The sequence below is a fragment of the Neophocaena asiaeorientalis genome, unplaced genomic scaffold (assembly GCF_003031525.2).
Source record: "Neophocaena asiaeorientalis asiaeorientalis breed wild unplaced genomic scaffold, Neophocaena_asiaeorientalis_V1.1 scaffold166, whole genome shotgun sequence".
Taxonomy (NCBI): Eukaryota; Metazoa; Chordata; class Mammalia; order Artiodactyla; family Phocoenidae; genus Neophocaena; species Neophocaena asiaeorientalis.
The window spans coordinates 2,220,428-2,234,412 of NW_020174933.1; the positions used below are offsets into that span (position 1 = coordinate 2,220,428).

Below are 13,985 nucleotides of genomic sequence, written 5' to 3' on the forward strand. Positions count from 1 at the left end.
TTTTACTCTTCTCCGGTGGCTCCAGTTTCTGTGAATATTTTTAATCCTTTGCCTTCAAAGCTTGTATTTTGGAAAACAGTGCCTTCTAGCCCAGTCGTTCCTTGAGAGTGGGGCTCTAGACCAAGTCAGGCTGCTAAATGATGACAGGCTGAAGCAAGGCCAGGGTGCTCTCTGCAATCAGCAGGGAGGTTAAGTTTAGGGGAAAGACTGCATCTCTCTCCAGGGAGAAGAGGCAAAGAAGAAAATAATAGCTCTCCTTCATGTGCCTACGCTTCTAGCAAAACTATTTGGGAAACCTGTCCTATCCCCAGATGCAGGCTAAAGAGGTATACACAGGACATGAAGAGAAGGAAGAAAAGTTCTTATATGATAACTTGACCATTTTGGAGTAAAACAGCGCAGCTTCAGAAGCTTGCACCGAGGTAGGTGACTGAGGGCATACAAACCCTGCGGGTTATCAGTCATCCAATTGTGTACGTAGACAAACCACGCCTCTCCTTCTAAGCCAGACTGAGAGACACTTAATTCATTAGATCAAACCCATCTCATGCCTTATCAATTATTCACAAGCAAAGCTCATTGAATCATAATATTAAAAGGGGCATGAGGCAAAAATATTGTCATGCATACATACGGCATGGCTTTTGCCTGCTGAGTCATATTCTGGAAAGCAAATGTAGCATTTATTTCCAGACATTGTCAGAAACAATGACTTAATAGTCCTGAGTTTGAAAGGAACAAGACAGAGCAAGTATATGCCAAGAGTAATGCCTGGTAAGATGGAAACAGGACAACTTCTCTATCCACACTCAAGCCTGCCTGCGCTCTCTCTCTCTCTCATACACACACGCACATACACACACACACCATCAGGTGTATTTTATCTATGCATGCATGGGTATGTGTGTGCATTTATAAACAAGCATATTTAAGTTTTTGTTACATATCCCCACTAGAATGTAAACTCCTTGAGAAAAGAGACTTTGTATCTTTTTAGATACTAACAACCCCAGCACCCAGAACATGGTGGTCATTCCACAGATTTTTATTAAATGAATAAAATTACCTACGAGCTATGTGGTAAATACTGTTTTAACATACAAATAATGCTTTTCAAAAAACGTCACCCTAATACCGGTTTCCACATCAGAGATCTCACATAATAATTCTGAATAACACTCCCCTAACTCATCTTTCTTAAAACTTATTAATTTAAAAGTATGACATACTTAATTCAGGTAGTGCATATTTAATCCATTAGTAAGCGTGTGTGCACATAAAGTAAATGCCTTTGTTGACATTTTATTGTATTCATGTAAAAATGGATGGAAGTAATAAGGTGCAATCCAGAGACAGAATCTAGAACAGAAAACATTCCCCATATAAACGACTTCATGTTTGAAATGAAAACTGATAATCAAATTTCAAGGCTCCAGAATGAAATCTTTTTTTAAAGCAATAATTTAAAAGCTGTGTGGCATCCGACAGATCTCTTGCCAAGTAGCAGAGCTTTGTTTCTCCTTAATTTATCCCATCTCACTATTTGAAAAGTTTGAAAAAGAACAAAGAAATTACAATTCTACAGTTAACGTTCCATGCATTTCTCCCTATCCCCCGCCTGCTCACAACATCTATAGATGATAATTTTACGACTTTTATTGTTGTTTAGACCAGTTGTATACTGGTAATTTTAGAGTCACACATCTTTCTGGAAAAATCTCAAGAAATTTAAAATAAAACCATAGTGATGCTTTACGTCACGAACATGTCAGAGTTCAATCCGTAAAAGCAACATGAGCAGGAAGTGTGGGGAAAATATATGTTTAATTTAACTTTGGTAGGCTTCATTCTCCAATTCAATTCCATTTAACTGAATGGGACAATATATGCTCTTCATTCTGGGGGTCTGGTTAGCACTCCCATGAGAATGCACAGGAGACCACATACATATACAGATCTAAGTGTGAAGAGGTAGTTAAAGATCACTCCATCGGAGAGTGAGACCTGTGGTTGCCAAGGGTGGGTGGGGACGGTGCGGAGGGATGGAGTGGGAGTTTGGGGTTAGCAGGTGCAAACTATTATATGTAGAATGGATAAACAACAAGGTCCTACTGTAGAGCACAGGGAGCTATATTCAATATCCTGCGATAAACCATAATGGAAAAGAATACGAAAAAGAATGTGTATATATGTGTAATGGAATCACTGTGCTGTACAGCAGAAATGAACACAACATTGTAAATCAACGATACTTCCATAAAATAGATTATATAATAATAAAAGATCACTGCATCGGTAACTAGAACTATAGTACCCATCACTGAACTGCATTTTCAACTGCTACAATTATAGTTCTATTATGTATATTCAAAACTTGTCATGGGAAGGAGGCATGAGCAGACTGACAAATCCACTTACTAACCCAGCATTTACGACCAAAATGGTCCTCAATTACTCAGAAGCAACTGTCACTTCTGGCCATCTCCTTAATCAGTTCCACTACTTCTTGTAACAAACCTGATTTGACTTTAGTTATTTAACTTTAATAACAGAATATAATTGAGTGTAGCCAGATCATAATTAGTGTGAAAGAATTATGAGTTAAAAGAAATCTTTATATATTTCCCTGGAACTTCTCCAGCTCTCAGAAAGTCAAATTATTTTTACTTCTTTTTAAAAAATGAATCAAAATACATTTTTAAGGTTATCACTATGCGTTTTTCCCCCAATACAGATCCACATCAATTAAAGAAAGGCTGCCTCCTGGCTGTACCGTCCTTTGCCTTCCCCTCATTCTCTAAGACACTGAAGGGACTTAGCGTGAGGACAGGGGAAGATAAAGAAATTTCTACACACTGATATTAAGAAGACTTGAAGGAATAAAGGGCTCTATAAATGTAAAATTTAAGGAATTACTTTTATCGTTACATACAAAAAATTGTTCAATCTCACTGTGTAATCAAGACATAGATAACTTTCAGTCTTAAGCAACATCCCTCAGGCTCCTGTTGCCTACTTCTGACTCATTTTCTCCCTCAAGTCATGAGGGAGAAAGGGATGTCATGAGGCATGTCAAGTCTGACATCCATTCTAATCTAATTTCACCCGTGTAAACACACCGTACAAGGGGCACTAAGGATGTGTTCTTACTGATATCACTACCTAGAAAGAGCTGCAATGTGTTGATCTGAATACATACTGAGATTAATTTGACACAGAAATGAATAACATTAAATCAAGAATAATACAGGACGGGGGACAGGAGCAGCCTTCAATATGCATGCAATGGGAAAGCAGACCCAGACCAATACCAAAATGTCTTTGACATTTCCCCTAGTTTTCTCTGTAATAACCAGCAATGTAAAGAATTACAGCAATGTAATCATAACCAGAAGGAGAGATGATCATATTAAGCGAAGTAAGTCAGACAGAGAAAGACAAATACTGTACGCTATCACTTACATGTGGAATCTACAAAAATGACACAAATGAACTTATTTACAAAACAGAAAGAGACTCACAGACTTAGGAAACGAACTTATGGTTACCAAAGGGGAAAGACGGCAGGGAAGGATAAATTAGGAGGTTAAGCTTAACATATACACACTACTGTATATAACATAGATAACCATCAAGGGCCTACTGTATAGCACAAGGAACTCTACTCAATATCCTGTAAAAACCTATGTGGGAAAAGAATCTGAAAAAGAACAGACATATGTATATGTATAACTGATTCACTTTGTTGTACACCTGAAACTAACACAACATTGTAAATCAACTATACTCCAATTTAAAATTTAAAAAAACAAATAAAAGGCATCCCCCCAAAACAACCAATTAGCAGGAAATCTGCTCTGTAAGTATCATTTTTAATAAAACCCATCTTTAACATACAGACTCTCTAATGTGCAGGAGAGGTGGAAAACTGCAGTCATTGCCCGCGAGCTTAGTCTAAGAAATCTGGGATCTATCCGACGCTGAATATTCTCATTTGGAAATGAAAAAACCCAACTGTTAAAACCTATGCTCATCCATTCCTGGCTTCTAAAGCTTAGCAAGAAGGAGGAGCCCTTCCCCACCTCTCACCTACCACAGTCATTTCAAAACAGAAGAGGGTTTTCTTTGATATAGTTTAGCGTCTCTTCCCCTAAAATCTACGCTCTACCATACTTTCACCCGCATGCCCAGGGTCCCTCAAACGTTCCCATATCGGACTAAATGCTGCTCTTCTGTCTAAACAATAGTGATAAGATAACAACAACAGTAATACATTTGTTGATCTCTTAATATGCATCAAGGTTTTACACGCATTTTCCTACTGAACCTTCACGACAATCCCATGAAGTAACAGCTAACATTTAAGCTGCATTTCACAGAGGAGAAAAATCATGTTTAAAGACATTAAGTCACACAACTATTAGTGGCAGAGGCGAGGCCCAAACCCAGGTCTACAGCCCATTCTCTTAATTACAAATCTCTACAGTGTCTGTAGAAAGAGCATGTGGGCTCAAAGAATCACTTCGTTTCAAGTGTTTCATTTAACAAGTCAGAGACTAAAGATCCAAAAGACTATGGCACACCTCGTTCTGCTCCTAAGTCTCTATGATGATATTATATCACTGAACGCATCTACACCCCAAGACTCCTTTGGGTTCCATAACTAACTTCCCTGGCTCTCCACTTAACTACCATTCTGCCTCTCTTGTGCCTTTTCTTCACCTGTCAGTGTCCTAAATACCAGCCTTATCTAGGATTCCATCCTCAGCTTCCTCTCTAGTTAGTCTATTCCAAGGCTTTGCAGCCTTTTAAAGCAATGCCCAACTTGCTAAACATAACACTCTAGTCACTGTTCCCCCTTCTCTACCTAGGGCTCCCATTCTTTCAACTACCCGCTGTGCACTTGTGATTTATATCCAACCCAAGCTTTGTCTAAGTTAAAGACTCAAAAATTCCAATTTCCCATAAACCCTTTATTTTATTTCCCATAGATCCTCTGTACTCACCAGTGTCCAAAATCTCACTCAGTCCTTTGTATCAAATCTGTCCATCTCCTACAATCTTTAACACCATTTCTCTTCCCTAGAGTCAGAAATTCTAGGGAGTTTCTCGCCTTTAAATCTGATACATTCTCTCACCGACCACATAGAATTCATCCTTAAACGAGTCAATCTGACCTGAAATGTTTCTGGGCCAGGCTGTCCTATTCTAATGGCCACTCTCCAGGATAAGCTTCTCCTTTTCTCTCACATGAATGACTTCATCAGCCTTCTCCGAGTTGGTTTCCCTGCTCCAGAATCTCTCCACCTCCAATCTAAGTTCTTCTTGTTCGTCAGAGACACTCTTTTCAAAGAGATCTGACCACGTCACCCCCTCCCCACACACTCCTTCCCAACTATCTCAGGGTAAAAGCCAACCCGTGGGAATGGCACTAATGAGCCTTCAGAAACTACAAACAGAACTACCATATGACCCAGCAATCCCACTACTGGGCATATACCCTCAGAAAACCATAATTCAAAAAGAGTCATGTACCAAAATGTTCATTGCAGCTCTATTTACAATAGCCCGGCCTAAGTGTCCATCATCGGATGAATGGATAAAGAAGATGTGGCACATATATACAATGGAATATTACTCAGCCATAAAAAGAAACGAAATTGAGCTATTTGTAATGAGGTGGATGGACCTAGAGTCTGTCATACAGAGTGAAGCAAGTCAGAAAGAGAAAGACAAATACCGTATGCTAACACATATATATGGAATTTAAGAAAAAAAAAATGTCACGAAGAACCTAGGGGTAAGACAGGAATAAAGACACAGACCTACTAGAGAATGGACTTGAGGATATGGGGAGGGGGAAGGGTGAGCTGTGACAAAGCGAGAGAGTGGCATGGACATATATACACTACCAAACGTAGAATAGATAGCTAGTGGGAAGCAGCCACATAGCACAGGGAGATCGGCTCGGTGCTTTGTGACCACCTAGAGGGGTGGGATAGGGAGGGGGGGAGGGAGGGAGACACAAGAAGGAAGAGATATGGGGATATATGTATACGTATAGTTGATTCACTTTGTTATAGAGCAGAAACTAACACACCATTGTAAAACAATTATACTCCAATAAAGATGGGAAAAAAAAAAAAAGCTGACCAAGTTTCCATGTCTAGTTTCCATGCTTCTTCCACCCTGCCCCTCATCAGTCGGGAATAACTGCAATTCCCAGTATACACTGCATCCCTCTGAGTCTTCTGTTTGGAATTAATTACTCAGATAAACCATCTTTTGAATTCCGTCTCATCTTTTCTATAAACCCTATCAACACACCATTAACATCTTCTTCCTAACCTACTAAAAGCAGCACTTTTCGTTTAGGGAATTTTTTGAGGCTCTGCATTTCATGCTTCACCATATGCTAGGTCTATCTGGGGAGAGGTAAGACTAGTACCCAGGTCTCAGAGTGACTCTTCCCAAGGTTAAACAGCTAATTAAAGAAGTACTAACTTTCTAAATGTTCTCCGTATCTTTCTTTAAACTAAAAAAATAAATATTTATCTATAATAGTTATCTAAGTGATATGCTAATATTACGAGAAACCTCCACTAAAAGACTTAAAGCCACGTAATAAATCACCCGGATCATGCCTTCTCTCACAACAATCGCTTATTTATGCATTCAACTTACCATATTCATCCATTAATTTGTGAGGCAAAATGGAACATTCAAATCACCCTCAATACTTTTGTGGTTTTGTATTACTTGTGCATTTTTCCCCATGATCCAGGCTACGGCCATCTTGGCCCAATGCCAAATAGTATTAACATAAGAGAGGTATTAAAATCACATAAAATATTAGGGAAAGTGCTCAATTTTATTATCTATCTCAGTAAATGGGAGGTAACAGAAAAAGGTCCTAAACCTTTGGGCAATTTGAGAAGTCTGAAACTGAACTGGAGACTAAACATTCCAGAAAGAGGATTCATCAAAACGAATGAACGTTTCACGGAAGTTTTAAGTAAGTGAATGTGTTCATTCCTCCCACTCAGTTTATTGTATTCACTGCTTCTCACCATGTTTTAATTATACAAGAATTTTCTGCAACTCTATTCATAGGTAGTCAAAACCATACATGAGAAAAAAACTACAGAGGAGGCCAGCAATGGATCACTTCAGTGGACAGATGAATGACAGTGGCCCACTTTCTCTTATGCTAATGGCCTGAACAGACAAATCCTTAATTTACAAAACTTATATCAAAGCAAGAAAATGCAAGGCTCAAGGCGCTGGGCTCAGGTACCAACCTTCGCTGCTCTTCACCGTGTTCTCCTGAAGGGACCGTGAGGCATTCATCCATGTGTCCATGAAGCAACCTGAGGACGTCACCACCAATCAGATACCCTAGAAGGATTGAAACGCAGTCACATTTGAACTGTCATCATCAGATGTTGACAGCTGAACAGATCATTGGCTCCAATCTCCTATTTTCCTAGACAGAGACACAGGAGTCCAGCAAGGCTTAAGTACCTGGCCAAAATCACAGAGATGCATGGTGCCACCTGCCTGCCACCTCTGAGCCCTGGGTTCCCAAGTCCCACAGTTAGTGATGTTCCCACGATTATACATGACTTCAGCCTCATAAAACCCTCCACTAAACATGCAAGCCTGGATAGGCTCAGATTTGAACTTACATAAGTGAGAACAACCAGAACACACAGATATTTCCTGGGAAAAATCCTGATGTACAAGCACTGCTGTGATCCAGTTCTAAGTCACACACCCTGGAAGATGAGAAATCTTGACAGTAGCCTAAGGAATACCCTGAGGCCAAAACACTGGAGAAAATCACCCCTAGAAAGCTAGCATGTAAAACACACAGAAAAATAAACTAAAGCTGACGGCAGCATAAAAATAAGAGATAAACCTTCACACAAACTTCACTTTTAAATAGCAATCCAAATGAGTTTCTTAAATGTTATGTATCTGCATCACAGAATATTTTGACACCAACAGCTCTAATGTATTTACTCATTATCACAATCCCAAAGATGACTGCCAACTCTGCATGGGGGACCAGCCCCCTAATGGAAGTGGAGTTCTCACCTTGGGCTGCTTCACTTCCTGAGCTGATTGGGGCCACGCTCCAGAGGGTCTGCTGGAAAGCGGCGTCCACGTGCAGGCTGCCGTTGCCATAAGACAAGTGCTGCATTAGAAGCAAAAGAAGGCATCACTACAGGCTCTGGGTAAGTCTCAACACGGAAGTGCTTCTGGCAACTCAAACTGAACGCTGCCAACGTGGGACTGTCCACAGAGAGCCTCCGTTGCAATCCCGTCACTCAAAAATGAAGAGACTAGTAGGAAAAAAATTGGAGTTTATATTTGACTTTAGGTATTCTTCAGCTTCCTTCTAAGAGTTACTACTTAAGCCACTAATCCGAAAACACAAATAAAACAGATTTATTTGTGAAAACAGACTATTTTGTTTTAAAGGCTTATTGATGGGCAAATTTGTACAGATAGTAGACCCTTACCGTTAAAATTATAATTAAGTTTTTACATATCACACTGTGACAGTGTGTTGACAATGAAGTAGGTTAAACCTACTGGACTAATGTGTTAGTTTCATGGGGTCCTTTAGGAACTTTTATCTACAATCTGATGTAATAGCCATTAGATGGCAATATTCCCTAATAGGTATCAAAAACCAAGACAATACATGTCCTTCAAAACTCAGACACTACAAATTTCAGATGTTCCTTCTTAAGTCAAATGTATTAAAAGAACATCATATTTCACACCTTTGAGAGCCATCATTGATGAGCTCTGAAATGAAAAGTAAAGAAAAACAAAATTATGAGTACAGACAAATGACTTGCTTATTTCACTAACCATTACCTGGCTAATGCTAGAATTTCAAACATGCAAAGAACAACCACCTTTTTTTCTTGCAGTCATCTGCGTAAACATCACCAATATTCCTAGAATGTTCCTGCAACACTTTCCAACGCTGATGACGGCCTAAGCTTTTTTTTTTTTTTTCTTTTTCTTTGCGGTACACGGGCCTCTCACCGTTGTGGCCTCTCCCGCTGCAGAGCACAGGCTCCGGACGCGCAGGCTCAGCGGCCATGGCTCACGGGCCCAGCCGCTCCACGGCATGTGGGATCCTCCCGGACCGGGGCACGAACCCGTGTCCCCTGCATCGGCAGGCGGACTCTCAACCACTGCGCCACCAGGGAAGCCCCAGCCTAAGCTTTTAAAGACTTCAATTGCACTAGAACTTTCCCAGATATCTGACCTTCCTAGTTAGACAAACAGCAGTGACGGCATGCAGAGGCACACCGGTATATGCCACAAGCCTTTCAACATCCAAAGGTCTCTTCTGCCTAAATATACTAATATCATGTCACCAGCATAGGTAGGCATTCGTTTTCTTTCTCTTAAAAACAAAACCCAAGACATTTGTGACATCTGCCATATATGTAATTATCTTAGCAGCAATTTTCCAATCGATAAGATTAAAAGTGGATGCTTCAGGTTTAGCAATAACCTGCTTACCCCTCTCCCATCTCAACCAGCTGTCTGTCTTTTTACGACCTCCTTTCTACCTGGACCTGTCATTCTTATGCAAAAATCCGGCTAAGATGTCTTTATTGAATTAATTTCTTCCCTAATATATTAAAACTCTTTAACTATTTACAAATAAATCATATGCCATCTGCTTCCACAAACAAGAAAAATATATTTTTCTTCATAGCCCTTATCACAGTGGGATCATTTAGTGTATTTTTCATTCTCCCTCTTGTAAGCTGACACGGGCTCACAACTGTATCCCTAGCATCTAGCAGGGTTACTCAATAAAGAAGTATGTGCAGAAGTGAACCAAACGTTTAAAATCAAAGTAGCGTAAACTTTAAAAACATATTTTAAGTTATTCCATAAATGTTCCTATTTCAATGACCTGAGCCAAAATAACAGCACATACACACCAAAAAAAAAAAAGAAAAAAAAAGAAACCTGTAAAACCATATGGATTTTATCAAACCATCAGAAGACGATTCAAACTACCAATGCTTATATTTTTACTTTTGAATTCAAGTGAAAGCTCATGCCATATTACGATAAATAGATTCGTTCATTCATCCTTGTTCATTGAATATACTATGTATAAAGCATTGTGCTAAACATTAATAGAACACATTCCCCACCGTGAGGGTGCTCGTAAGCTAGAAAGGTAAGTAAAATATATCCACAAAATGCTGTGAGTCAGTGTTTTGAAAATATTAGCTGAATTGTAATCAAAGTGCTACAGGAATTGAGAGAAAAGAACACTTGGACCAGCCTAACTGGAACACAGTTCATTGGGCTTCAGGACAGGTGGTATTTCCACAGGAGAGACAGGGTACCATGTGGGACGAGGCATTTGAAGAGCCAGTAGGATCATTTGGCCTGAGCGTCACATTTATATACTTAAGAGATGCTGTCTCCAAAACTTTGTACATACACTGAATTTGCGTATGTGTATTAATAAAGTTAATGTGCTAAGTGTAAATATTTTTTAAAAAATACCAAAACTTGTATAAACTACTTTGGAGATTTTCATTCTTAATACACCAGAAACCTTGTAATTGTAAGTGACCTGAGCTTTTTTGGTGCTGTAGGCTCTAATAAGGGAAATGGTACCCAAAGGGGCAGAGATACGGGAACATACAGCACAGCAGAGAGTTTCATCTTTGGGGCTTACAGCATATACTTAGAAAGAGAGTGAGAGATAGGCCTGCAGACAAAGCAGGTGTCAGATCAAGGACCTTACAGGCAATAAGGAGCTACTGCAGTGAAAAAACAATGGGAAGGGGGGGAAGACGAAAATGCAATCTTCAAATCATATCTAAGCCTAAAGGTACACAATAAATATAACCATAAAAAAAGGAAAATTTCAGTCTGTTGGAGAAAGTAAAAAAAAATGTCCTTAAGATCATATTAAAGATATCTAACCATTTAAAGTTATCTAAATCATGTCCACTCTTCTCAATATTCTCTAGGCATAACTATTTTAGACGCTTCTATTTAATTTTGCCACTTAAGCAACAAAGGGAAATCTGAGTAAGAATCACACAGGCTTGTGATGGTAAATATTCAGAATGCAGTGACAATTTCAGTTACTGACACTAACTAAGATGGGTTATCCTTACAGCCCAAACAGATGTTGTCAGAGGTTGAAAGCAAAGCTGGCCTTAGGCTGAAATATGTAACTGCTCTAAAATTTGCACACCCACCAGGAGCACTGCAGGCACTTTGGGGAGTGATCTGCTCTCTCCTATCACCTTGATTCTCATGTTAGTGACTCTCAAGTTCTCATGGACACACAAATCATCTGAGGATCTTGTCAAAAAAAGGCAAATTTGAATTCAGGAGGTGTGAAGCGGGGGCCAACCAAGGCCACTGGTTCAAGAAGCATATTTTGAGTAACAAGGCTTTATATGATAGAAGCACGAAATCTCAGGAATAGAAAAGATATTATTATAAATCACCTCCCAGGAGTTCTCAACCTGGACTCCACTTCGATACTTTTAGTTTCCTTTGTAATCCAGTGTATACATTTTATACATTTTAAAAGATAATGAAACAAAGAGTCAGTAAGCTTTCTCCGACTGTCCGAAAGGTCCAAGGCACAAGAATTTCTAAGAATATCCGAATTCAACCCTTACCTGATGCATTTATTAACTCATTTATTTCTCTCATATTAAGTGTCAGGCACTTGGCCCTGGTGATGCAACACTAGAAAAATGATCCTCCAGTGACAGGGAAAACAAGTAAACAAGATACATCACCCCTCAGACTTCACTTTTTTATTCTGAGAAAAAAACGAGGGACACAGAATAGATGCTCTTTCCAAATGGAACAGTCTATGATTCCATCACCTGAGCCACAGAGAGAAAAAAAAAAAAGCTCAAGGTAAATAAATAAAAAATAAATTGGATGCAATCTAAGAAAAAAGAAAAAGGTCATGAAGAACCTAGGGGTAAGACGGCAATAAAGACACAGACCTACTATAGAGCATGGACTTGAGGATATGGGGAGGGGGAAGAGTAAGCTGTGACAAAGTGAGAGTGGCATGGACATATATACACTACCAAACGTAAAATAGATAGCTAGTGGGAAGCAGCCACATAGCACAGGGAGATCAGCTAGGTGGTTTGTGACCACCTAGAGGGGTGGGATAGAGAGAGTGGGAGGGAGGGAGACTTAAGAGGGAAGAGATATGGGAACATATATATATATATATGTATAACTGATTCACTTTGTTATACAGCAGAAAATAACACACCATTGTAAAGCAATTATACTCCAATAACGATGTTTAAATAAATGATTGATACGATGAAGACCTTGAAAATATTTATGATCACTGTCTTTTTAGCTATCGATATTTTTAAGCAACTTGAGGGAGTTCGGTAACTTACTATGCAATCAGAACACCTAGCATTTATTGGAAATTCAGAGGTGGGTATGAGAGAAGTACATTTTTCTGAGCCCTAGAATAGCTTTCTTTTAAGCATTTTTCATCACTTTTTAGACTGTGGGGTTTTGCTTTTCCTAATTTACTTTTAGACAGTTGTTTGGTAATGTTTTCACGGATTTTAAAAATCTGTCTGCTACTGTATAGCACAGGGACCTCTACTCAATACTCTGTAATAACGTATATGGGAAAAGAATCTAAAAAAGAGTGGATATATGTATATGCATAACTGATTCACTATGGTATACACCTGAAACTAACACAACATTGTAAATTAACTATACTCCGATAAAAATTTTTTTAAAAATCTGTCCGTTTCTATAGGTGACAGAGAAAATTATTCAAAAATCAATGTTTCAAATGAGAGAAATCCAATCCATGGGTTGAAAACTCTTGTGCATACCATGGTGATTTTTATATCTTTCTAACACAAGTAAAAATTATTTTGCGTGCTTTACCTTATTTTGTTTAGTCTGAAAGAGATTCACAGTAATATCTATTTGACCAAATTTCCTCTCTTTTAAACTGTATCTTTCTCTTATACTTAAGCTGCTTTGATAAAGCCTCCTTTAAGAGAAAAAAATAAGTCGTTCCAATGGGTCAAAGGAATTTTTCTTCCTCTTAGATATTCCTGAAAAGATGATTAGAATATCATTTCATATTAGAATATGAAACAATAAGATTAGAAAAGACATTATTTGGATGAGTGGCTTACAACCTTTTCTGGAGATAAAACCCTTTATTCCTGAGAAATCATGTACAAAGTTCATCACATAAAGCAGAAAAGGGCAGAGCATCCTAGGTGGAGCCTGGGCTCTGGGAGCCCAGCACAGTCCACAGGACACCTCCGCAGAGGACAGAGTGAAAATCAATCCTTCAATCCGTTTTAATCAATTTAGCATCCCAATAGTTGTAAGCTTGATTAGAGCAGCAAATGCACAATTATAGTTCAAACGTAGCTTAACCATCACTGTTCCTGAAGAAATAGTAGATCAAAGGCCAATAGACACTAACAAATGAAAAGTTACAAAGTCAATGACAGGACGTGTTTATTTTTAGTAGTTACGTTTTAACGGATGTGTTTTGGGCCGTATTTCTTGTTTTTTTAACCATGTCAGCATCTTCTCAGAATATGAATCTGGCTTTCACATGATAGTCCTTTATTTAAAATCAACTGTAACTGTCTCTTCACTTCTCACTTCCCAACTTTCTCCTCTTCTGGTTAAATATCTACAGCTCTTAATAGGCACAAATCTCCTGGGTAAATTGTGATAACAATTCACTAAGCAATTTTTATATGTGCCATTTATAGAGCTAAGAGTCTTGTGTGGATTAAGCATTCAATCCTCTTAATATCCCTGTGAACGAGGCTATTACCCCCATACTGCAGATGAAGAAACTGAGGGTTTGAAGAGGTTATATGATTGGCCCAGGCTCGTGCTTAGCAGGCTCTGTACCAATAAACTATATA

At 38.8% G+C, this 13,985-nt stretch overlaps 1 protein-coding gene across 1 annotated transcript in view; it reads right to left on the bottom strand.

The window, feature by feature from the left end:
- Nucleotides 1–13,985, bottom strand: part of RYR2 (ryanodine receptor 2) — a 510,734-nt gene that overhangs the window by 396,298 nt on the left and 100,451 nt on the right. Inside the window, exons 9-10 of the mRNA XM_024761485.1 lie at nucleotides 8,101–8,200; nucleotides 7,302–7,398 (exon numbers count right to left, since the gene is read on the bottom strand). Of these exons, the coding sequence (XP_024617253.1) occupies nucleotides 7,302–7,398; nucleotides 8,101–8,200 (197 nt within the window). The remainder of the gene's footprint in view (nucleotides 1–7,301; nucleotides 7,399–8,100; nucleotides 8,201–13,985) is intronic.